The sequence below is a fragment of the Drosophila subobscura genome, chromosome E (assembly GCF_008121235.1).
Source record: "Drosophila subobscura isolate 14011-0131.10 chromosome E, UCBerk_Dsub_1.0, whole genome shotgun sequence".
Taxonomy (NCBI): domain Eukaryota; kingdom Metazoa; phylum Arthropoda; class Insecta; order Diptera; family Drosophilidae; genus Drosophila; species Drosophila subobscura.
In genome coordinates, this window is record NC_048531.1 from 6637060 (window position 1) to 6663419 (window position 26360).

General features: G+C 46.0%; 2 protein-coding genes across 9 annotated transcripts in view; both read left to right on the top strand.

Annotated features, from left to right (window-relative positions):
* LOC117892704 (hybrid signal transduction histidine kinase L) overlaps nucleotides 1–17905 on the top strand; it is a 42433-nt gene extending 24528 nt beyond the window's left edge. The window contains exons 3-10 of one of the 4 annotated variants that reach the window (XM_034799117.1): nucleotides 11781–12752; nucleotides 13016–13154; nucleotides 13255–13797; nucleotides 13884–14078; nucleotides 14133–14522; nucleotides 14747–14849; nucleotides 14912–15095; nucleotides 15188–15496. In XM_034799117.1, the coding sequence (XP_034655008.1) occupies nucleotides 11781–12752; nucleotides 13016–13154; nucleotides 13255–13797; nucleotides 13884–14078; nucleotides 14133–14522; nucleotides 14747–14849; nucleotides 14912–15095; nucleotides 15188–15496 (2835 nt within the window). Of the gene's footprint in view, nucleotides 1–11780; nucleotides 12753–13015; nucleotides 13155–13254; nucleotides 13798–13883; nucleotides 14523–14746; nucleotides 14850–14911; nucleotides 15096–15187 lie in introns of all 4 variants that reach the window. The other 3 variants (XM_034799116.1, XM_034799114.1, XM_034799115.1) reach the window with 3 other exon arrangements.
* Nucleotides 17906–18542: 637 nt separating this feature from the next.
* Nucleotides 18543–25944, top strand: LOC117890183 (mannosylglucosyl-3-phosphoglycerate phosphatase). 5 transcript variants are annotated; one of them, XM_034794886.1, is made up of 11 exons: nucleotides 18543–18806; nucleotides 20336–20451; nucleotides 22594–22768; nucleotides 23060–23636; nucleotides 23697–23783; nucleotides 23841–24404; nucleotides 24473–24987; nucleotides 25051–25290; nucleotides 25355–25450; nucleotides 25508–25578; nucleotides 25658–25944. In XM_034794886.1, the coding sequence occupies exons 3-11, from the start codon at nucleotides 22604–22606 to the stop codon at nucleotides 25713–25715; spliced, it is 2373 nt and encodes a 790-aa protein (XP_034650777.1). In that variant the 5' UTR covers nucleotides 18543–18806; nucleotides 20336–20451; nucleotides 22594–22603; the 3' UTR covers nucleotides 25716–25944. The 5 variants fall into 5 exon arrangements, with proteins under 5 accessions (XP_034650777.1, XP_034650776.1, XP_034650778.1 ...); XM_034794885.1 differs by having other exon boundaries at nucleotides 20339–20451; XM_034794887.1 differs by lacking the exon at nucleotides 22594–22768 and having other exon boundaries at nucleotides 20339–20451.
* Nucleotides 25945–26360: the final 416 nt, after the last annotated feature.

The following is a 26360-nucleotide window of genomic DNA, read 5'->3' on the forward strand; positions in this document are numbered from 1 at the left end:
TTCTTCTGCACGCTCGCGAGCTGCCTTGCTGCTGTCTTAAAGTGAGGAACTCCTCACTCCGCCTGGCTGCTGCTGTTTATTTGTATCCTATTTACCGTTGATTTTTAAATATATTTTGTGCACTCTTCTTAACGCTTCTCTTGCACTCTTTGGCGGTGAAATGTATTAGAAACTCATGAAATAGAATAATAATAATATTTTAGTAATTTTCCTTTGGCTTGACACTTCCCTGCCCGCTCTGATCCCATGGGCCCTCTCTCGCATGTTTGTTTGGTTCATTCACTCTTTGTTATGCTTGATTACTCAATTGCGACTCAAGGAATTAAACAGCAACAACTGCTATAAATAAACACTTTTTGCCGGTTGGGGCCTCCTCCTACACCTTCCTTCCCTCCTGCCCCCCTTTGGCGCAATGTGTGTAAGCCAGCAAGCATGCCCTTTCGCCCCGCTCCCGCCGCTCTCACGTGGAACCAGTATCGTTCTGGCTGCGCTGACTGGCCTGCCATCTATTATTAACTTGGCTTCTTGGCTTGGTCTTCTTTTATGGCCTGGCCATAACCATGACTTGGTCTGGCCCCGGCTTTGGCTATGGCTCTGGCTCTGGCTCTGGCCACTACTACTACAACAGCTTTGAGGTCAACAAACAGCTGGGAAAAGAGCTCGTTCGCTCCACCAAGTGTGTGTGTGTGTTTGTGTGTTTTTTTGTGGTTTGCTGAAGTCATGCGTGCCGCTCTCTGGTGCCCCCTTACCCCTCTCAGCTGCGGCAGTTGCCGGCAGTCGGAAACCGGTTTCCTGTCCCACCGTCCCGACCCAGCCGTCAGTCAGAGCCAAAAATTAAGTTCCTCTCGAGACGGGTTCCGAATGGAGCCGGCTCGTACTGGTCTCTCTCTCTCTGTCTCTCTCTCTGTCTCTCTCTTTGTGCCCTGTCGCTGGGTCTCGGTCTCTGGCCGTGTTTTATTTTTTGTTATTTTGTAAGTTTAGTTCGCACGTTTTTATTTTACTATTATTATTTTTACGCTTTTTCGTGTCTTTAATCTCTCTCTCTCTGTGCTTCTCACAGCAAACGCTTCCGCTCGGCTTGTTAGAGCCCCATTCAAAGATCTTGCACGGCTCTGTTTATTGGAAAATTTGTGTTAAAAATGTAGTTAACAACAAAAAGAAAGAGACTCGATTCGCGGTGTGTGCTTCAATTCCTTGTGATATTGTGGGGCCCTGAAAATGATTTGCCTTGCCAAATGGTACCCAGCGGATGGGCCGGTCCCATCCATCCACTGCCCGCCCTGCTGCCGTATCTTTCAGATGTCGCGCACACAAAGTGAATTTCAATTTCTGTTGGATTTATTTCGGTTGTGTGTTCACACACACAATATACATATGAACAATCCGATACAGATAAAGATTTAATGTACATATGTACATATATGCAATGTACTACTACTATATGCCTATATTCATGTGATAAATGTCTTTAAATGTGTGTGGAATCCATGGCTTTAATTTCACTTTATACCCTGTAATTGCTTTCAACTACATGGGGCATCTACACGACGATTTGTTGCATCCAAAGGGGGAGATTTTCTGCATAAAATTAAAAGCAGTGAAGGGGAGGGAGAGCAAAGAAATTGAAGTTTAAGTGCATCGAAGTGAATCTGAAATTGTTGCTTATTTCTCAATGGATCTTTTCGCGTTTGCTACTTTTATTCACGAGAATTTGTGTTTGGGTATGGGAATGTGTCTGCTCTGCCTGCCTGCCTGCCTTCCTGCCCGTCCGCACGTCCGTTTGATTCGGTGACAGTCAGAGAATACAATTAACATAATTTACTTACCAAGACATGCAAAACACAACCAACCCACTCACAGAGAGAGGGAGCGAGAGAGAGAACAACGCCACTCACTTCTATAGAAAAAGAAAGACAGACAGACAGACACCATCACGACATGGCCATCAGTTTGTAAGTTTAGCAAATTTGGCAAATCGTCTTCGTTGCCATTTCTAAGGAGTGCAGGGCAGGGGTAGGGGCAGGGGTAGGGGAAGGAGGTTGATAGGTGTCTCTTCCCCTTCTATATGTATTTGTATATGTGTACATCTGATTGTTATTGTCGTTGGCTCTACGCTGGCTTTTTGGCCATTGGCAAATCGATTTCGATTATAGGGTTCGCCACTTTAGGGCCTGGCTTTGGTCTGCTCGAAAGATTCCTTTGCAGGGTCGGTCTCAGAGTGCACTCGACTCTCTGTGAGCTCTGAGAAGCCCTTTGGAAGCGATAAGGGAAAAACTTTCCAGAAAAACTTATCAGAAGAGACCCCGAACCCTGGCCGGCCCACTGGCTCTCATAAGCTTTGTTATATTTCATTTATATGTACTCCCGTATGTACATACATATTTCATTGGCTGCTTGTTATCGGTTATAAAATCAGAAAAAATCGAAAAAGTTCCAATCACTTTTATTTTTGTACATTTTTTTTTGTTTTCTTTCAACAAAAAAAACCAAAGAAAGAAAGTTTTTGCCAAAAGAGAGCTTTAAATTTGTATGAATTTATTTACATTCATACATATGTATGTATGTATGTACAATGTTTGTATGTGTTTATGTATAGATATTGGTATACGAAAAAAAAAACACAATTTGCATTGCAAAAAGATTCAAAAGTGCCCAGGGAGCCGAGCGGATTCGCCAGGAGGAAGTTTCCAGCGTTTCACTGTTGCCGTCCAGATATTTTTTTTTTTTTTTACATTTTATGCATATCTAAAAATCGGGGAACGTTCATGTGTAGTGCGTTTCATCACGGTAGCGCGTGGGCTCTTGTTTCAGTTGGGATACCCACAAATATTTCGCCCATAAATAAACATAGAATTTTAGGCAAACCTGCAAACAAATTGTAGACATTTCAAGAGCACATCTAAAGTTCTGAAACGCACAGTATGTACGTACATATGTACATATGTATGTTACACATATGTATGTACATATGTATTTACATAGGAGGCAAATCGCATGTATCACAAAAAAATGCATACCCACACACACACACACACCGAAAACTGTCGCCTCATATCAGTGCCTTGAAATCTGCATAAATGATGATGATTTTTTGTGTGTGTGTGTGCTGCTTCTCTTTTTTTTGCCGCGGCTTTCGTCATCCAAGTTCCTTTTTTTCTTCTCCCCAGTTTTGCATACACATAAACACACACACACAGCGAAGAGATTGCGGGCGTCCCTTAGTGCTGCTGCTGCCCTAGGGAGATGGCGATGCAGAGGGAGAACGCAGCAAAGAGAGAGAGAGAGATAGAGAGAAAGAACTTCGGCTTGGGTTTTGGGTTTTGAAATTGAAATTTGTTTTTTGTTTTGTTCTTTTGGTTTTTTTCCATTCGTTTGAGTTGAAGTTTTGTTTTTTTTGGTGATTTGTGCATAAATAGCAGAAGGAAGCGTCATCAGAGACCTGGCAAGGGACTACTGTGAAAGCTCTCTTTGGCGGACACACACGAATGGGTTGGGTGCACGCGCAATGCTGCAGTTAAAAAATAATATTGCCAAACTTGATGACAAATTCATTCACAGCAAGGTCACCCTCCGTTGTAGAGAACGATAGTCACAGAGGGATATGTCCCTTAAGAGCGATACATATCAGATATGTATTTATGGATGTATGAATGTATGCATAATCTGCATTGAGATTCGCTTTATGAAATTTTTACTCGAACTGAATGCTGAGCAGTTTTGCTTAGACTGTTCTCCGATTGAAATCAGTGGTACAGTGCAGACCCACAGACAGCAAAACACACCAGACCAGACCACACCACATCAGACCCAGAGCCAGACCCAAAGCCAGAGCCAGACCTAAAGCCAGAGTCAGGCCAAAGGCATGAAACCATAAAAATGGCAAATTAACCGTGTATTTCTGTGCGAGGCAGGGCAAGGGCTGGCGAAACCTTTGCCCGAGAGAAGCCACAAACAAAACATTGGTTTGCCAAGGCATACAGAAACAGTACACAGAAATACATACAAGAATATGCAAGCGTACATATAAATATGTACATACATATGTACATATGTATGTATTTATGTAAGGATGTATGTATGTACATCCGAGCTGGGAATCGGCACGTTTCGAGGTCCGTCCAAGTCCAATCAAGCAGCAGTGACTGACGACTGCCAGCGTCGTCGTCGTCTGTAGGCCGCCCGCCCCCCATGGCATTTTGTTCAATAACGGACAGCCTGGCTCCACCCCGCCACTGTCCCTGTCCCAGCACCAGCACCAGCACCAGCCTTGTGCCTTCAATCAGCAATGTTGGCGACGACTCAGACTGAGATCCAGCGCCGAGAGCCGAGACCCCCATACCCTCACAGACACAGGCCAACCAGCAATTTATCCAGCCATGCATATTAAGCCTCACGATTTGTATTTGTATTTTGGCCACTCTCTCAGTATGTGTATGTGTATGTGTGTTGAGTCAGCCAGAAGGTGGAACCTACATATCTGCCATCTACTGCTGCTGCCTGCTGCCTGCCCCTCGAGGAGTTCAATTTCATTGCGAGTTGAGTTTCGGTTTGATTCGATTCGATTTTATAAGTTTTCAATTTCAATTCTGCAAAAGTTGCTTCTTCGCTCGCATGCGAGTGTGGATTTCCGCTCTCCGCTCCACTCCCTAGAAGTTGTAGGCATGTATGTATCTCTGTCTCACTCTTGTTGCCGATCTGACCTGACACTTCCTGTGTGCCCGAGTGTCCGCCATTATGCGGTGTGTTGCGTGGTGTTGGGATATTGTGTGTCGCCTGATTGAATTCTATTTGAATAATTACAAGCGGCATGCGGTTGAGTTTAGGATCGTACTACTCTCTGTTATATTACAGATATTTAATGAAAGCTTTCTGCTTCGATTCGTATCCGAATCTCGAAGGTTCCATTGCCAGCTGTTGGTGCGTACTCAGGCAGCGCAGATGCTGTTGATTCTGTGCCCCCGAGGGTCGTCAAGCTTCCTGTTGTTGCAGTGGTCAGCAAGTTAACTGTAATGTAAGTCAAAGGCCCTTATGCCAAAATCCTTACGTTCCTTCTCTGATAAACGGGGGATTTCCCGTTACTCTGCCTGATTTCTGCTCTCTCTCTCCCACACCGGCAGCAGCTGGTGTCTGTTTAACAGCTGCTTAGCAAGCCCCTTCCTACTCTCTGTGTGTGTGTGTGTGGTAAACCGGCACTTGTGCAACTTCTTACCGCACATGTTTGTCTGCTGAAGCTCTTTTTACTTCCCCTCCATTCTCCTACTTTGACATTGCTTCCTCCTCCTGCGCTCTCATATATTCCCTCCACCCACCGCACCCTTCCCTTTTGAGACGTCGTCTTATTGTGTGCCACGTTTTTCTACATTTTCTCTTTTCCCCGTCTGCTTCTTGGTCGCGTAGACAAGGCTATAAAAATGCTGCTGCGCTGCTTCTGCTGCTGCTGCTGCGTCTCCCTGTCTGACGCGTAGCACCTTCCTCCTTACACCCGAATCTCCCCCACACACCATAGCGCCTTAGCTGCTCCTGCTTTCATCTTGTTCTCTCTTCTGGCTCCCCTCATCAACAACCCCTTTCCCTACAGGTTGCCCTTCTTTTCATATATTTCGCCTGGTCTGGTCTGGTCTGCTCCTACACGCTACTATGCCTCCCCTCCTTACTCCCACACGTTATTTGCTTTGTGTGCTCCCTCTCTCTCTCTGTCTCTCTCCTACTGCGTCTCTCTTTTGGTATTTTTATTATTATTATTTTTCGCGTAATTCTCTGTTTTGCTCTGCAGTTTCTTTGGAAAAATTCAACTTTTACTTTTTTTTTTGTTTTCTCTCGTTTTGTTTTTGTTTTCTGTTTTCGTTTTCCTTTATTTGCCTTCTTCTTCTGGCTGTGTGCGTGTGAGTGTGTGTTAAGTATTTTTATGATTATTTTTTGTTACTTTCCTTCTCTGTTTTGCTCGTGACATTTAGCATTTGCTTTGCTTTGCTCCACTCGTTCTGGGTCTATCAATTTATGGTTTTTGTTCTCGTGTTCGTTCTCATTCCTTCCCCCACCGACATTTCCCTTTATTCTTTCCATTTCAATATCAAAAGTCGCGCTCTACGTTTTTTTCGTAGCGTCGCATTCTTGCTGGCGTTACGTTAAGCACACACTTTATGGATGGGCAAGGGGTGAGTGGGAGAGCTGTGGTGAGTGCCGTTCATTCATATATTTTCACGCTTTTTGCTGTTTGGGTTTCTCTGTGTGAGTGTGTAAAAGAGGGAGAGAGTCAAGCCCAAAAGTGCATTTGCTCTCAAATTTGTTGTATTTTATTGGTTCGCGCTTGTCTTCTCTCACGTTTGTCTATCTCTCTTTATGATTGAAGGTCGCTTGGGCATGTTCCCTGCTGTCTCTCTCTCTCTCTGCGTTGTCTTTGCCGTTGCAAATAATATTCATGAAATAATTGAAAGCTTTACGACGCTTAGCAGAGTTGATGGGAACAACTAATATCCAGAGATAACAAATCTTTTTATACTCAATTTCCAATACTCTTTCTTTGGTCTGTTAATTGGCTGCCAAAAGCCACGCGCACTCACACGAACTCCGCGTCCCATGCGAAGCTCATTAATATGCGTTTGTTATCTTTGTTGTTTGTTGGTTTTATAACATTGTCGGACACCTTAGCCAAGCAGCAACAGCAACAACAACAACAACAACAACAACAACAACAACAACATAATGAAGAAATAATAAAAGCCAGCAAAGAAATGTCGAAAAAGTTCAATAAACTTTTGCTGTTGGCGAATATTTGATTATTTCTCTTGCTTTGGCTTTGGCTTTGGTTTTTTTCCTCTTTGCTTTTTTGGTGGAAGCGTCCGCCTGTCACTGTTCATCCAACTCTCCTTCTCTCTCCTCCTTCTCTCTAGCTGGCGTGTGAGTCTCTCAATAAGTGTATTTGAAGCAATTTCGTAATTTACTTGCGCACCAATTTGCTTTTATTTTCTCCCCGCCTCAACTTCTTGGTCTCTTTGTTCATTTTATTTTTATTTTTTAGTAAGTAAATTTCCCTTGAACTCCGCCAAAAACACAACTCTGAGTGGGGTGCAGTTCTAGTTTCAGTTTGATTTTCCATTAATGCAACAGAAACAATTTTCCCAGCAATGAATTTGATTTGTTGAAGTTTTCACTCAATTATCAGTAATTTGTGTGTGTTTTTTTGTATAATTTGGGGAGTGTGTATGTTGTGGTTATGTACAATTTGTATGTATCTTTTGGTTAGGCAATTAGTTGAAGTTGTTAACGTTGTGTGGTTGCTGCTGCTGGCATGACTCCATTTTGGTTTCTCATCGATGATCAAGCAACTCCACCGACCAACAGAGCCAGAGGCAAAGCCAGAGACAGTCAGTCAGTCCGGCAACTGGTTTGGTTCCGCTTTCGAAAAGTCCCCCCACACTCTTCCTTGTGATTCTTTAAATATTATAACTTTTATTATTATTATTTTTGTTTTATACACAATCAGCTCTGTGCTGTATTTTTTCACCAATAATTAATTATACATTTTTGCCAATTTGCTAATTTTCTCTTTTCTTTCGTCTCGTTGCAGGTAAATATCCAAAAAGCGAAACCATCGTGGTCAGGGAAGGGACAGTGGTGCAGAAGGGGGGACAAGAGTGTTGCCCCTGACTTTTAATAATTATCTGTAGAAGGTTTGAAATCGAAATCTGACCCGCAAGTGAACTTGTTTAGAAAATAACCCTTAAACCCTTAGACTAGGTTTTAAACTCCAGAAATGTGTGTAAAATTCGTGAAAGATCTTAAATTATTATAAAATATTTAGCGAACGATTGTTCAAATCGAAAGGCTGAAAATCCAACTGGGACGGGATTCCGTTTTTATTCTCAGGCTCGCTGAAAGTAGCTTTTCAGGAAACTAATGAGAGCAGATTCAAATCCCTCCACTTCCTGGAAACGTGTTAATATGCAAAAAATCTACACACGGATGACCTTCTTCCTCTAGAATCCTCCTTCATCCTCCTTCATCGCTGGTGGATTATGGAGATTTGCATGCGTCCCAGCAGTGGCTCATTTGCATGCAATTATTCGCTGCCATCAAAAGCAACCCTTAGATGGGCGATGTTCGAAATCCCGATACAGATAAATTGGGCAACGTACTCCAGTTCCACTGGGCGGCTATTGATGTGCTTCCACCTCCAAGTAATTTTTCTCGCGTTGAGACAAGAATTCATTCATCTTCAATGGGCATTTAATCAAGCTACGAATTCGACTCCAGAAAAAACCCAACTTCAATGACAAATGCATGCAGCCAAACAAAATAAAAGCAACAAAACAACCGAAAAGAGCGACAAAAAATAATAATGATAGGAAGATAAAGAAGATAAAAAAAAAATGGTAAATGAAATGAAATTACTGGGCTACACAGGGAGGGGGTGTTGTATGGGGGGGTGGATAGGCGGGTGGTGGTGGCAAAAAATGCAAATGGTGAAATTTTAAACCCTTGAATGTGCCGCCATTGTCTTTGATAGTCCTCGACAGGGGCAGGGCGAGTGGTTGGGGATGTGGGCCAGCATCCTGCCTGGGTTGCCCATTTGCCAACTGGGCTGTAAGTAAGCGCATTTTCCACCGATTTTTTCTATACTTTTTTTTGTCTGTTTTCCACCACTTCAGTTGTTGTTGCTGCTGTTGTGTGCCCGTTCCCTTACTTCCGTCCATTTGTCTCTGCCGCGAGCCAGCCGCGATACTCACTCTGTGTGTTTTTTTTGTACCTTTTTGTCGTGCGCTTTAATTGTATTTAGTTACATTAGTAATTATCGATTTTGTTTGGCTGTTTTTGCTGTGACTGTACCTGTAAAAAAGGTTATCGGATACGAGTAGAAAACTGCTGTTAAAGGGACTTTAGATACAGGGTTACATAAAGCAGAGAAACATGTGAATAGAAATATTGAATGTGCTGTTGGATTGTGCATAAAATCATAGTTTATATTACAGCTGGATAAAGGAATCAAAGGAAATATGTACAGCCTCATCGAACGATGTCACTGGCACTGGCTGAGGTTCACATGGGTTGGCTTTTCCACAGCCAGGTTACAGCTATGGTTTAGACGGATTTTTCCCCTCTTTGATGGTTGCTTTTAGTTTTTGCATGCGATTTTTCTGTACTAGCCATTTGATGCGCCATTTTGTTGTTGCTTTTTTCCCTTCCTCTGGTTGCTGTCAGCTTTCAATTATGACAGACCTCAGTGGGGTGGGTGGACACTGCAGTGGGGTTGGGGCATTGTGTGTCACTTAAGCCATATATCACTCATACGCAGCATTGACGCTTTATTTTCATGCACTAATTGCGTTAGAATTTCAATGGGGCACTAAGGCCCAGCACCAGCACCAGCACTTCCTCTAACTCTTCCACCAGCATCTCTCTTTGATTTGACTTTAGCGCATGAAGAGTTTTTAATTGGAATTTTGCAGTGGGCAGTGGGCAGTGGGCAGCGGGTCGGAGATTATCAGAGGCCGGCAGACACGCACAAAGGGGGGGAGGGACACTGATTTTTCTTTGCTTTTCCAAGCTTTTTGCTGCTGTTGCTGTTTTGCTTTTGGGTTAGCTCTTGCCATTGCCCTGGTTACATGCGAAGCTCCCTGTGCGAGTAAATACCTGCTGCTCCCTGCCCCCTGCTCCCTACTCCTGCCTAAATGCCGATTTTTTTTCGCATTTTCCTCAAGACCTTTTCCACGCAGCAGCAGCCCTTTTTGTTGTTGTTGTGTTCTGCCTTCATCGTATTGCTTTACATAAGACCCGGAGGAGTGTCCAGCGAAGACTCGTTCTAGTGAGCTGTCCTGGATGTCCTGCGTGTGTCCCTCCTGGCCATTAGAGAGCGCTCTGCCTGAGTCCTGCATCCCCCTGCCCTGCCCTGCCCTGCCCTGCCCTGCCTGTCGTTGTCGTAATTAAAAACAAGAAAATTCACCAAAGAGGCGGGCAAAAGAAAAAAGAAATGTGCCAAGGAGAAGCAACCCAAAGAGGCGGCGGAGTGGGGTGCGGGAGGGCAGGAAGGATTGGGTTCGCCTTGAGTTCGCGCACCTTCCCGGGCTACCCAGCCTCCTGCTGCTGCTCCTTGCCACAATTTATTTAAATTTCTGTGCCGAACTCTTTTTCTCTCTTTCTTAATTCCTTTCCCCCCCTGTCCTGTCCCTCTGTACCCCTGTCTCCGTCTCTCGTTTCTCGCGTTTTCCTTCGCTTCCTCCTTGCTGTTGTTGGTCAGGGCACACAGTGCTGCAAAAAGTTGCGTAAATTTGTTATGTACTTTTTATTTTTAATAATTTTTTTGCTCAACTTAAATAAATAAGCTAAAGGGGCGTGGGAGGAGGGAGTCCAATGGCGCGGGGCGGGTAGGAAGTGGGGAAAGCCTTGGCGTTGATGAGCAGAGCAAATGGCAGTGGCAGCAACAGAAACCACAGTCCGAACCCTTCATCCACACACACACAACACACACACCCATGAAAGCAATCATGCATCCTTTTTCCCGACATTCCTCCCTTTCCCCCCCACCCATCCACCGCCTGCGCTGTAGTTCCGTTTCCGGCGCCTGCCATTTGCATCTACAGAGCTGAAGGAAATTTTTCTTTCATTTATTCGAAGGATTCTTCATCTGCACATCGCCCCCCACACTGCCCCCTCCCCCGCCTCTTTCTTGGAACTTTTTTTTTTCACTTTTCTGTCGAAGAAGAAAAGATTTTTTTTTTAAAACAAACTGGACGATGGCCCAAGGGAGGGGTCGGGAGGGGAAGCATTTCTTTGCGGCTTGAGCGAACCGAAAGAACGGGTACACAAATTTCAACCTACTCAATTTTTGCCTTAATTTCTTTTCTGTTTCGCAAGGAGACCTCAGGCCTCCACTTCACTCCATGCCAAGCCATCCCCACAGAACCCAAGCCATGTCCAGCTCCAACCCAGCCCAACCCAATCCAACCCCCTGCGTGAAAGGCGGTAATAAGAATTTTTTCTTTAGCATTTCTTCTACGGAGCAGCAGGAGTGGGGAGTTGGGATTGGGAGTTGGGAGTGTGCGTGTGCGGCGTAGTGTTTTTTCCGTATTTTTAATTTAAAATGCGAAGCATGAAAAAAAAAAATGTATAAAATGGATGAGAGCGGTGGCAGGGAGGGCTGGGCTGGGCACTGAGATGGGCTACCTCGTCCGCTTGCGCACTGCTTAAAGGAAAAAACTTGTGAAGTAAATATTTGTCTGTCCAATTGCTGCGGCGACTGCCAACTGCAGCGCATTGGGACGGCGAGAGTGGGTGCTGGGTGTGCTGGGTGCTGGGTGGTGGGTGGTTTGGTTGGGTTGTGGGCGTTGGCATTGGCAGTGGCGAAAGTGTTGTTGGAATTGGGCTGCGGACTGTGGACACTACTGGTGACCATGCCAAGACAAGCGACGCCGTAATGACTGTCACAGAACGTACCATAGACAAACAGAGAGAGACAGAGGGGAGAAGAAGGCAGCAAGCAGGCGAATTTCCATCACCTAAGCTCTGCCTTATACATTCTCTGGGGTCTACTGTGTACCGCATCCTCTGTGTGTGTGTGTTACGTCGGAATGGGCGCGGTTCTTGGAACTCTTTCAATTTTCAACCTAACTCAGCAGTAGGCTGATTTTTCAATCAAATCTGCCTTGGATTACAGTTTTTTTTTGTCATGTACACGACATGTATGTTGTTTTTGGCAGCAAGAAGCAGCCGCAGTGGGGATTTTTATCTCAAGCCTTGAAACGGATTACTCATTTATGTTTTTCCTTTTGTTTTCCCACTTCCAGGGCCTCTTGCGCACCGCCGAACAACTGAAGATCAAAGGCCTCTGTGAGACAGCGGAAAACGCTGATGATTTGAACGACGCGGCCACAGCGACAATAACCGTGTCGGAGAACATACAGCAGGCAGTCGTGGGCAGCATTGTGAATCCCAGCATAGTGCCGGGTGGAGCAGCCTCACCCTCGCTCGAGCAGCAGCACCATCAGCACCACCAACAGACCCAAGCGCAGGCCCAGGCCCACGAACAGGAGCAGCAACTCCAGCAGCAACAGCAGCAACAGCAGCAGCAACAGCAGCAGCAGGTGCATGCCCAGCAGCATCAACAAATCAACGCTTTGTTGACGCAACACGGAGTGGCCAGTGGCGGCAGTGTGCCTTTGGGTGGACAGCTGCTCAGCACGACAGCGAGTGGTAGCAGCGGCAGCGGGGCTGGCAGCTTGCAGTCACAGTCCGGGCTCCAGCCGACGACGCGCAAGTCGCGACTCAAGCGATCCAAGTCTCCGGATCTACAGCTGGTCGGAGGCAGCGCCAGCGGCAGCAGCAGCGGCGTCTCCCAGCAGCCACAGCCGGCGCATCATCACGCGCAGACGCTGCTCATACAGGGCCAGAATCAGACATCCATTGTGAGCCTACAGCAGACGGCCGAGGGCAATTACATACCCGTGCCGGGCACCGGTGACGAGTCGGACGTGGATCACGATCACGATCACGATCACGACCACTCCCACGATCACACCCACAATCTTTCACACTCCCACGAACACGAGCACGAGCACGAGCACGAGAGCAAGCCGAGCAAGATCTGCAAGACAGAGCAATCGCTGGCCTCGCCATCGTCCAACTCGTCCAGCCACTCGAACAATGCAACGGGCGTGAGCGGCGGAGTGACCTCAGCGGGCCAAGCCATCGTCACACAAATTGTAGTAGCGCGCGACGGAAAAGATACAAAAAATATGACTAGTTTAGGCATGGGCATGGTAAGTGTGTCGCCGTCTCAACGTTCAAGTCTCCGTCTCCGTCTTAGCACTCAGCCTTAGCCTCAGCCTCAGCCTCTTTCCTGCAACCCAGCTGGAGGGATAGAAGGCGATCCCTCCAATTAGGCAATAGGCAAACCGCAGACCCAGTCCAGTCCTGTCCTGTTCAGTCCAGTCCAGATCAGATCAAGTCCCCTCCCTGCATTTTCCACACCATCCCTAACGTTGTTTCCTCTCTTTTGTGTACGAATCTTGATTGCATGCAGAACGGAGGCCTGCTAGGCGTGCCCATGGGATTCCTGGACTTCACACCCGAGCCACCAGCACCATCTGCCACACCAGTCACCGTTACGGAGCACGTCGACCTCTCGTGCAACCCCAGCACAGACACACGCGATCTATCAAGTGAGTTATTGGTATTGTAGATTGAAGGCTACGGGATTCTCTTCACCAATCCGATTCGATCAAAGCTAACCGCTCTCCACTCTCTCTTTGTTTTGCTTAGATCCCACCGATCCGCTCGACATTGACAATCATTTGGCGCAGCAGATCCATCGACTCGATCAATCTCCCATGCATTCGATAGCCCATCATCATACCGGGGACGAGAGCAACTCGAACCTCGTGCAGCACATCAAGAGCGAGGTGATCGATGCCAAGCATCTGGCGGCTGCCCAGCAGCATGCTATCTCCCACGCCCAGCAGCAGCATGCCCATCATCAGGCACAGCAACAGCAGCAGCAGCAGCAGCAACACCTCCATGCCCAGCAGCTGATGGCCCAAAGTCAGGCCCAACAGCAGCAGCAGCAACAGCAGCAGCAGCATCAGCAACAGCAGCAGCAGCAGCAGCAGCAGCATCACCAGCAGCAACAGCAACAGCAGCAGGCGGCGGCAGCGGCAGCTGTGCACGCCCAACATGGTGGGCATGTGACGCACGCGGAGATCAGTGGGGCAACTGTCATGGAGATTGATCCGAGCCAAATAAAGCATGAGCCCGGAATGATTATAACGCCGGAGATTGTCAATATGATGTCCTCAGGGCATATGGGTGAGTGGCAACATCAGAAAACAGCATAAAACTCTTTGAACGATCCTTCATTGATGAGCTTCTTCCCCCCCTTTGTCCTCTTGCAGATATGTACAATTCGGATACGAGCGAGGATTCGATGATGATCGCGAATGGTTCGCCGCACGATCAGAAGGAGCCGCACTATACGAACTTGGATCAGCAGCATGGAAGCGGGCTGGGTGGCAGCGTTTGCGGCCCCGGTGGTGCTGGTGGTGGTGGGGGCATGGGTGGTGGGGCTGGCTCTGGCTCTGGCGAGAAAGGTCAGTTTAATGGTCCCAAAGCTTGGACACAAGATGATATGAATTCAGCTTTAGATGCATTAAAGAATCAAAACATGAGCCTGACGAAAGCATCTGCCATTTATGGCATCCCATCGACCACCCTCTGGCAGCGTGCTCATCGTTTGGGCATCGAAACGCCCAAGAAGGAGGGCGGCACCAAGTCATGGAACGAGGATGCCCTGCAGAATGCCTTGGAGGCGTTACGTTCGGGCCAAATATCCGCCAATAAGGCATCGAAAGCCTTTGGCATACCCTCATCGACGCTCTACAAGATAGCGCGCCGTGAGGGCATCCGCCTGGCGGCGCCATTCAATGCCGCACCAACCACGTGGACGCCCGAGGACTTGGAGCGTGCATTGGAGGCGATCCGGGCGGGTAATACCTCTGTACAGAAAGCCAGCGCTGAGTTTGGCATACCCACAGGTGAGTCGGCCCCAAACAAAACCAAATTCGAACTCGAAATCCAAATGGGACAAGGAATTCAAGTCCATCTGCATCGAACTGTTGTTGTTCTCGTCGTTGCTTTCTTCTCTGATGATTGTCTTCTTCGCTCTCGTCTTGAATCCATTCGTCTGGGCATTCCCAAAACTAATCCCATTCTCTCCCCTCAACTCCACTCCACTCCAATTCAATTCACTGCCACAAAGGAACACTTTATGGACGCTGCAAGCGGGAGGGCATTGAGCTGTCGCGTTCGAATCCCACTCCCTGGTCCGAGGATGCCATGAACGAGGCCCTCAACTCAGTGCGGTAAGTATTTGATTTGGTCGGAATGCGCTCGGTGCCAACTAATTCTCGAATTACTTCCACAGGGTTGGCCAAATGTCCATCAACCAGGCGGCCATCCACTACAACCTGCCCTACAGCTCGCTGTACGGCCGCTTCAAGCGCGGCAAGTACGATGTGGTGGCAAACACGAGCGGCGTATCGCTGATGAACACCTCGGGCAACACCACGGGCAGCATTGAGATTATCGAGCACAGTCAGGAGAATTCGGTATGTAGCTCCCACTCTCACTCACACACTCACCCACTCACGCTTTGACTAACACAATAAGTTAATTAACAATTGATTTATTTATGCAAAAGATGCATATGTTGCAGCAACAGTTCCCGTACAGTCCATCGCCGCATCCGGCAACGCCTCAGCATCATAGCACACCGCAGCATCACAGCTCGTCTCAGGGGCCGCCAACGCCGCAGCATATGCAGCAGCATGTGGTGCACATGCAGCAACAGCAGTCGCCGCATCAGGGCCACCATCCGCAGCACATGCAACAGGACGTGGTGACGTCAAGCAGCCAGGTGGTGCATAGCCAACAGCAACAGCAGCAACAGCAGCAGCAGCAGCAGCTTCAGCAGATCTATCAGCACCATGGCACGCCCGAGCGTAGTTGAGAATCACTGCATGCTGCGGCAATAATGGGCAGCACCGGTGGAATAGGAGGAGTAGGAGGAGCAGCAGTTGGAGGTGGTGGTGGTGGCTCTAGCACCACAACGCCCAGCACTACGCCCTTTGCCAGCATATCAGCGTTGGTCAGCGGACCGGCTGTCGCACCTCCAGCCACAGTCACAGGCATAGCCACAGCAGCAGCGGCAGCAACTGGCACCAGCAAGCGCAAGAAATCGTCCAAACAAAAGCGTTGAAAGCAGGATCAGCCTCGGGGGCAGGTGCAGGTGCAGGAGCAGGAGCAGGAACATGATGGGGAGGATATAAAAACGATTGCCGGCGTGGCCAAGTCCGAGGACATCAAATTTAGATTTAATTATAAGCACTGGAAGCGCAAGCTGATGCAGTTTCATTTGCTAATGTCCAAACCATAGAACGAGTTAGGGGTAGCAGGAGCAGTCGGAAAAAACTCCATTTCAAACTTCCCAAGAGTAATCCAATCCAATTCAATCCAATCAAAACCAATCACAAATACGATTAGCTAGATTTGGACAGTAAAATTACACAATTGAGATGTGTATAAAATGTAAATATAATGAGAAAGAAATATGCTTTATCTACAATATACGGAACATAGTTAAATAGATGTAGGTTCTCAAAGTCCTTTTGTTCTAGCCGTTTAAGCAGACCGTAGAGAGAAAGAAGGAGATATATATAGACATATATACCATAGACAGATCGTACAGGAAACATGAATTTTGCTTTGCCCTAGACTCGAAAGTTAATGAATTAGTTTTTTGGTGTTTTTAGTTTTGCGGCTTGAAGAGTAGTTTGTTTTTAGTGGACATAAAATATGCATAAATGTACGTATACGTATACAGATACAAACACATACAGATACAGATATAAATGTATATATAGGATATGTATATGTTTATAATTTGGACTTGTAACCATTCGGAAAACTTTGAATGAGGGTCAAACGTAGGTGTAAGCAAAAAAGTAGCAGAATTCTGATTCTAGTTATCTCCCTCCTCCCCCGACACAAACACACACACACACACATCAACTATCATAATTTCCGCTTAGTGTGAGACTGAAAGTGCGCCGTAAAATCGTGAAGACCGACCGTATAGCCAAAAGCCCAAAACAATATCGAAAAGAGCGAAGAAACACTTGAATCAAATCAAATGCTTTATACCATACCGTGTTGAAAGCGAGGGAAGGAAAGATTAAATACCTTAAAATAGAATTAAACCAAATTATCAAGGTCCTAGCAATTAAACTCATTAGCGTGTAACGACAAAAGAAAAGGAAACAAAAATCAACCCAGATGCAAATCAGAAAAGAGAGTTATATGAATTTTACGGAAACGCCCTGAAGCCACAACATTTTATTTGGATTTCATTTCAAATTTAATTTAGGATACGTAGAAAATACATAATGTAGAATTGAAGTAACACGTGAAATAAAATGTATTTTTGATATACAAAACAAACAAAAATCATAAGTGGAAACAGTAGAACTTTGCCAACACATCGCAAACGCAGTCGAGAGTACGTAAGAGAAAACAACCAATAAATAAATACACACCTCTATAATTATATACATAAAGGTATGTACTTGGAGTCCTCAAAGTGAAGCATACAATTTCTAGTGTAGTATCAGCAAACACAAAAATTAAAGAGAGTAAAAATAAACCCATATTTCTACATAGAAAATTTGAAATAGTTTTTCTTTCAGGCAACATTAGGATGCCACTTGAAAATATTATTTGTGTAAATCCTTAGTGAGATAGAGAATCTTTCCACCAAAATCTGCAAGAAACGAAAAATAAACAATTTAAAAACTAAAAAAAATATAAAAAATACAATCAAATGTATGATAACTTCCAGTAGCGTAAATATGTATGTAGAAATCCAAAATCCAACCGAAAATGAATATGAATATTAGTACTTGATGACATATTAATTATAGTAACTTGGACTATTTTTGGTTTCATCTCAGTTTAGGCGGATCCGGAGAGGAGAGCGCGTGGTGGAAACAATCTGTAAATACATTTAAATATAGTTTTATTAGTGGTTAGAGAAACCAAAAGGGAGAGGTACATATGTGGAAATTGAGAATCAAAGTTGCAAACTAATTTATTTTAGAGTTATAGATCCGTAGAACTGAATGCAATATGCTTACCTTATACTCGACATTATTTAATTCTATTCCTATTATCTTTAGTTGGATTCACAAGTGTTTTATAGCAAAACTGTAAACTGTATATCATTGTAAATTAATGACAGCATTATGAAGTACGAGTAGCATACACAAAAGTTAAATCAACAATAAACAAAAAAACATTAAATATCATAACATTGTTAAAATTGCCGCAAGAGCAATTAAAAAAATGCCCAGAAACTTGAAAACACGATGGGGAAAATGGATCACTGGAAACTAAACACTAAATGAAATATTACACGTAACCCTAAGCTAACTAAACGTATAAGTGTAACCTTTAACCACTCAATATTATAGCACATTTTGGATTATCAAATATGCGTATACAGAAATATCTATTAAATAAAAACCATAAATGTAAACCCATGCAAACGAAATCCCCAGAAAAGAAAACATCTATCTATGTAACGGCCCCGAGAAATAGAGAGAGAACACAACCAACACCCATGTAATAAACGAAACAAACCACATTTAATGTAATATTGGTATAACGTAATTTTTAAAGTGAGGTACTATAAATAAAACGATTAAATAATAAAGACGATGTGCTTTTTCTTCAACTCTGCAAATCCACAAAAAGCAAAGAGTGGCGAATGCTTTCACCTTGCGTAGAGCTTTTGTGTTGGCAGCTTTTGAAGCTTTCGGATTTATAGAAATTATATTTATATTTCTAAATTGAATATTATAGAAAGCTTCGCCTCTGCACATTTGATCTTGGCTCAACAGACTCGCTTTGCTCTGTTATGTTGCGAAAGCTTTGCTGTTAGTCGCTTTGCGGTGGGCGCATGCTCTCCGCACATGGGTCCATCCGCGCTTCGCATCGCACACTCACTTGGAAGCGGAGGCCAGTTAGAGTTTTTCTGCCCGCTGCGAGTGAACGGTTGTTTCGGCATTTCTCGTGTTCTCCCATACTTTGCACCGTTTCATTTCAATACGCATAAGATTTTTTACCCAAAAAGAAAAATTAAATCAGGCATAGCAGTTTTACAGGACACAAAAAACATAGCAGCACAAAACGGAGAAAGGAAACTTGCCCAATTTCACAAGGAAACAATACGGATTTGGAGTCAACAAAAGCCGAAGCAATTTGTAAGTGTAGACCGTAAACAAACGCGCAAAAAGAGTGCTGAGTTGCGACTCGTGAACAATGGCCGAGATGAGACAACGGAAGGGGGAAGGTGGAAGGGTGAAGCAGCGTTATCAGTGTAATTGATTAACCTGCAGCTAAGTGTGTGAAATTCAAATTGCAAACGACGATTGCCAGTGAAAGTGATTGTGAGTGATCTAATTGGATGCGGGGGTGGTGGTACATTGTGTGAATGATGTAGGACGGCGGATGCTCCAATTTAGAAATTCACAGGGATTTGCAAAAATGAAATAATGCCCTGTCCGCGCTCAGATGAAGTGCTGAATTATTAATGCCTCCCCCCACGCACGCACACGCGTACATTTCGAGTCACCTGTGGTGTGGGAAGAGGAGGGGACTGGGTTGTTGGGTGTTGTTTGCGGGCCAAAGGTGGCAAACTGGAGCTCCAGGGCCCAAAAAGCACAACCTACGCGCTGTTTAACTGCATAAACAGTTTATTTTTACTTGCCAGGAGACAGCTGTAAGTTCAAGTGTACGAAACCCGTAACCCTCATGGAATTATTACGCATGATACACACACACACACAGACATATCGAAGAGAAGTAAATATACGCATGGACATGCACATGACATGTACATATTTTGTATATGTAGAACAGCTAACCGTTTACCGTTCAACACGTTTTTGCTTATTAACTTAAAGATAATAAAGCGTCCCCAAACAACGTGTTTGCTTATTAAAATAGAGACAGAGAGAGCGAGAGAGGAAACACGCGAGAGAACAAAAAGCCTTCTGTGGCGTGACAGAAAGCTTTCGCGTGCACGCTCTCTCGTTCTAGCACAGCTGATTGCTATATTGTGCTAGGAACTGTGCTTGAAACTGCATTGGCATTGCTGAATATATGTACATACATATATGTGTGTATATGTGTAGGTATTTTAATCATTTACAACAAGTGCCTCTACTGACTGAGATGTGGTGTCCGAGATGGTGACACTGCCCAACAAGGTCTAGGGCATTGAGTGTGACCGCATTCAGGTATCTTCTCTGTGTGTTCTCTGACCTTGAGACTTTCGAAATTGTTTTGAATTGCGGATATAAATAGTTATACAAGACATTGTCACTTGGTAGGTTAGCTCTCTCATCAATTATGTTTGAGCAATTACATACTAAAAAATGGCTAAGATCTGAGACCTTGAAGCGAGTTAGCCCACAACTAGTAGTTAAGGAGTAGCCGTAGGTTGTACTTTGAGAGGCATCAGTTGACGGAACTGAAAACAAGCAGCAGCTGGCTGGCTTCATGTTTAATGGCCAGCGGCAAAGATAAGTGTGAACGGTGCGTGTGGGTGTGGGTGTGATTGTGTGTCTCGTTGGGTGCTCAATTGCGTGAATGAGAATTGCGTTGAAAGGGGTTTAAAGATGAAGTTTAAAAAATCGTTGAACAATGCTTTTGTTAGTACTGGGAAACCATTGTTTGAACGTTCTTTTAGTCAAAGTTTTAAATAAGATTTGTCTTGGTTTATTTCTAGCAGTTCTCTTGCATTCCACAACGAAACGTTACGGTTAGTCGCTGGCCCAAGCCCTGACAGGAGCAGACAGAAGAACCACTGAAGCACTCACTGCTGCGGCTGAGCCACACACGCAAGTGAGTAACGGTAGATAGAACTTAACGGATTTTCAAGTTGAAGCGCTAATATTTGACCTATGAAAGCATATTGATCAATTTTCGTGTGTCAAGGTTGGGGCGGCATTTACGTAGTCCTTGCACTGCGCGCCTTCATGTTGTGTGGACTTTGAAATTAGATGAAGAAACTCTCTTTAATTATTCAGCTCGTATTTGCGGCTCATTACTCTCTTCATTTCCGTCTCGGGAGCCGAAACTAGAATTGCTCCAAAATGGCAATCAGCATGCACTGTCTGAGCGACGACGACCCACCCAATATGCTAATGAACTTTTGTTGTGCGATAAAACGAGGCTCGAGGTCAGACCCAGTCCTAATTCCAACTGTTGCAAAACTTACTTCACACATACACGTACTTCAAGCATACATATTGTCTGTGTGTGTGTGTGTGTGTGCATGGCGTTGCCCTTAACAACGTTTGTCCTAAGGCTTGTGTAAAAACAAGCAGCAATCGGATGGGATGACCCTCTCTGCGTCTCCCACTTGGCAGCCAACTGACCCTTAACCCTTGGCTTGTCTTGTAGGGTGTCTCCACTTTGCCTTGATGGCAAAACCACATCGCATGCTCGATTGCCTCCATTGATTGCATGCAATGGTTTCCCTCTGAACTTTCACATCTTTCCCCGCTTGGCCGGAGAGGAAAGTGAAAATGAAATTGCATTTGCGGTGAGTTCTGTGCTCGTAGCACTTCTCTGCCAGGCTTTCTTCAGAACTAAATTGAATAAATGATTACGCTTGGTGCTCCTGCAATTCATTTCCACGCATTTAATTCGGGGCCAAGTGCATTCAATTGTCAATAGACTGCAATAGTATAATTTCCAGGAAGCAATAATTATAGTTTTCCCCCGAAAACCAAATACCCAGAAGCAGTTGTTGGGTTCCCCGCACTGTCTGAATTTATATTACCTATGAATGTTTGTTAAATGTACGCAGAGTCAAAAAGGAAGGCCTATGAAAGTGTGTTTTTGGTTCATCGGTGTGGAAATCCTTTTCCGTTTAACGCTTGTCACAAATCGAAGTATGATTTTGCGGCTGCTTCTCGGAATTACAATCAGTGTACGGGGATTTCTGCACACGTGAGTGGGTTTCTGGCGAAGGATTTAAGCCGATTCATTTATGCTCGTGTACACAGGCTGCTGTGCTTTTCCCCATTGCATTGTCAAAGTGCATTTAGGGGTAAAAATGAAATTAATTGAGTTTTCGTTTTAGATAAATTAATTAAATGGACTTTGAGCAGCAACTACTGCACTATTAATTAGTTCGCACATAACTTAATAATCGTAATTGAATTCCATTGGACATTTCTGCAGATAATTAAGCGAGCAAATTGTCTGTTGTCGAAACACAATAAGTGTTAGTTGGTTGCCTGGCCGATTGCCCTCACACAAATGCCCAGTTAAAGCCAGCTTCAAACAACCCATTGGTGGCATCAGGGGAATTTTCATTATTTCATTACCCCCCCCCCCGATGCATTTCCTGTACTCGCACACCATTACTTGTCCCGTGTCCTGTGTCCGGCATGCCAGAAGAGCAAAAACACACAGACAAGACCTTGCCGCACAACGACAACGTTGCGTATGGGCGCATTGTGTGGATGACTTTACCGATTTGCTGCTCGCTTGCTTTCATTATCAATGTCAATGTGGTGGCACATAGTCAGACAGTCTGCCGCTGCTCTCCACGCCGAGATGGGTGCGATTAATTCTTTCATTCTACTTTGTTTCGATGAGCAAATTAATGAAATGTGCTTTTAGTCTCTGCACTTTCATGCTCAGGCTCATCTCTTTGTAATTGCAGTGCATTGAGGAGGGGGAGAAGAATGAAGGCTTTTGTTTTGCATTTCACATTTACAGTTTGTTGTCCGAGCGGTGAAGAACGTTGCCTTCTCCCCCACGTACATATATTTTTAGCGCGAAATTACGAGATATTTTCCACATATCATTTACAATTTTGTTTGTTATTAATTCATTTGCATTGCAAAATGCGGCTACGCAGTGTGAAATATTTCCAGGGCTTTCTGTAAGTTCAAGGAAAGCGCAGAGAATTATGAAGCAAACCTTTTTTTGTGTGCCAATTTCCAATTTACGATTTTCCTTACCAAGCAGCGTCTGTAGGATGAGCACTGCGGGCACCGACGGAGCAGGTGGAGGAGATGGTGCACCGCCCACAACGCCGTCACCGTCTGGCCACGGACCAAGTCGTCGCCACAGCCACTTGTCGGGCAGCAACCGTTCAGGAGGCGCCGCCACCATGGGCAACGTGGTCGGCTGGCTGAAGCAGGTTTCTGTCAAATTGCATCCGAACCCTTCTCTGACCACCCAGCACCCAAGTGTCTAAGTGTAACCCAAACCCCAAACTCCAACCTGCACAACCCCCCGTGGCAACCCCTAGCTTTGTTCCTGTTTATTTCATTACTTGCCCACCCCCCGCTTGACTCTCTTCAGTTGCCTTACTTGACTCTTACTTAATGTTGTTCAGTGTGTCACGTGTTCCTGTCAGTTCCTGTAAAGTGAAAGATTCCGAATCCTGCAAGGCAATTGATCCATTTCTCGCTCTTCTACTCCTTTGCAGGCTTCCATTGAGGTGCGCGACGCTGGCACGCGCACGCTGTCCATGCTGCAGAGCAGCAATCCAAATTTTCGATCTCTCGACTTATCGCTGGCAACGCCGACGGCCACTGTGCCCACCTCGACGTCCGTGCCCGCTGCGACATCCAGTGCGGCTGCCTCTCTGTGCGGCTCAACCAACTTTGGCAACGAAGAGGATCCCAGCGGCAGCCTGTCGCTGACGCCGCAGGACGCCCGTGAGCTGCTGACACACCCGACGCGCGCCTACGTCTACGCCTCCGTCAGCCAGCCGCAGAGTCCGCGCCATCGCGGATCTTCAACGCGGACAGCACCGCACGGCCTGAACGGCCGCTCCACATCGATTTCCTCGCAGCTGGAGAAGACCAAGAAGCTGCTAAAGATGACCGAGGGCGAGGACAAGCCCCTGACCATTTTGCACTACAACGATGTCTACAACATTGAGTCCATGGCCGAGACGGAGCCCGTGGGCGGTGCAGCCCGATTTGCCACCGCCATCAAGGGCTATGCACATCTCAATCCGCTGGTGCTCTTCAGCGGAGACGCCTTCTCGCCCAGCATGTGTAAGTGGCGGGCAGGGGAGTCGCTTAAAAACATATTCTCACGGATTTCCCTCTTTGCAGTGAGCACCTTTACCCAGGGAGAACAGATGGTTCCCGTGCTCAATTCGGTGGGAACACACTGCGCCGTCTTTGGCAATCATGATTTTGGTGAGAGCAGAGGAAGGGCGAAACCCGAGGCTGAAAATAATCGCTTACCCTTTGTAGATCACGGCCTGGATGTGCTGGTGCAGCTGATCAAGAAAACGGAATTCCCCTGGCTCATGTCCAATGTGGTGGACAATGAAACCGGCCGTCCGCTGGGTGGTGGCAAGATCTCACATTTCATTTTGCACAATCAAATTTCGATTGGCCTGATTGGACTGGTGGAGCGCGAGTGGCTGGAGACGCTGCCCACCATCGATCCCAATGAAGTCACGTACATCGACTACGTGGAGGCGGGCAATCGCCTGGCCCGTGAGCTGCGCAACGAGGGCTGCGATCTGATCATTGCCCTGACCCACATGCGCACACCGAATGACATCAATCTGGCTGAGAATTGCAACGGCATTGACATCATCCTGGGCGGACACGACCACGTGCGCGAGGTGACGGAGATCAATGGCAAAATGATCGTCAAGTCCGGCACGGACTTCCAGCAGTTTTCGGTCATCACCATAGAGCGGGATGCCGCCAATCGGGAGCACTTTACCACGGATGTCAAGTGTGTGGATGTGACGGCCAAAATACCAGAGGATCCCGAACTCAAGGAGGAGCTCTCCAAGTATGCCAGTGAGTACTCTTGCCATGTCTTTGCCCGTCCCCCTGTCTTTAATGCTTCCACTTCGTTGCTTCCGCAGAGTTCATTGAGAGCAAGTTGTCGGATGTGATGGGTGTGTTCAGCGTGGAGCTGGACGGACGCTTCTCCCGGGTGCGCACACAGGAAACGAATCTGGGCAATTGGGTGTGCGACGTGGTGCTGGCTGCGGTTGGTGCCGATGTGGTCATCCTCAATGGCGGCACCTTCCGCTCGGATCGCATTCATCCGGTTGGTGCCTTTACCATGGGCGATCTGGTCAATGTTATACCCATGAGGGATCCCCTCATCCTGCTCGAGGTCAGCGGCCGTGTGTTGTGGCAGGCCCTGGAGAACGGTGTGTCGGCATACCCCAAGCTGGAGGGACGCTTTCCCCAGGTGGCTGGCATCAGTTTCGCCTTCAATCCACTGGCAGAGCCCGGCAAGCGCATCGATCCCCAGTTGATCCAAGTGGGCGATGAGTACCTCAACTTGGAGCAAACCTACAAGCTGTGCGTGAAGAGCTACATCTTCATGGGCTGCGATGGCTATACCATGTTCAAAGGTGTCACTGTGCTGGTGAGTCTCCTTCCATCATTCGATTTAACTGGAGCTCATTTCGTTCCCTTTCCGCCCCACCAGATGGATGACGATGCTTGTCCAGAGCTGGGCATCACACTGCAGAATCACTTCAAGGCCATCAATTCGCGCAAGTGCGGCCAGAACACCAAGCACCGACAGTCGCTGGTGACGCTCTCGAGGCGGCATAGCCTGGTGCAATGCCTGGACAGCATGGACCTGGACGGACCATCGCCCATTCGCAAGCTGTCCGTGGGACACCACAACAAGTCCATGGATCTGTCGCATGGCAACTCACAGAAGGTCTGTCGTGGCAAGAGCAAGGAAAGCGAATCCAAACTAACATTTAGTTTACTTCCATCCGCAGATGCTGCGTCGTGCCTCCCTGGATGATCTGGAGCAGTCCTCGTGCGAGTTGGCACCGCAGCTGGAGCATCGCATTGTCATGATTCAGAATGAAGAGGTAGGAGAAAGCGGAATATCAGATATTTCTCTGTAACTTTCCTTTTCTTTGTTGCAGCATCATCGGCAGCTTCTGTACAAAAAGGAGACGCAGATTATGAACTCTACGATAACCGAGGCTGAGGACGAGTAAAGAACTATTGCAAAGACATTTCAGGCATTCGTTGCATTTAATTTGATTTTTGATTTCTCTTTTTCGTTCTTCTAGTTACAAATCTAGACAATTTGATTTTAAGCCAGGGCCCGAGGTGGAGAGGAATATTTGATTAAGGATAAGGCAGTCAGCAGACAGCAGACAGCAGTCAAAGTATTTAGCTAGCTAGTTAGGTTTGCAGATCCATCAACTGGGATCTATCATCCGTGTATTTTGCTGTTCATTGTTACTAATCTTCGTTGCAAACGTTTTAAGACATCCTCCAAAATGTGTGTTGATCCTACGACTCGTAAATGTATGTATCTATAGTCAGTAATTAAACTTAATGTATTTTAGCTAAACTGCTTGATATGTTATATGTTTGGACGGTGAGCGTTGAGACGATTCCTTAGCTAATTTACAAGTCCCAATCAAAATAGGTTGTAGGATGAGGAGTAGGAACAGAAAATACTCGTGGAGCCACCCAATGGAAATGAATGTAAAGCAATATTTTAGATAATGCTCCTAAATTTTGTATGTGCATATATCTGCCAATGGATATGTATATTTTTATGAATACTTTTGGAGCGCACACAAAGAGCCCGCCCGCATATTATTTTGGTAGACAGCAGGGAATAGTCCTGAATGGCTTTAATCAGTTAAAGTTCCTCGAACTTTGCACAACAACAGAATGTAGTGGCTATAGCTAAAGCAGGGAGGACAGTGTGTGGCAATCTGATTGCCAAACAGACAACGGAAAGGAAAGGAAAGGAAAGGG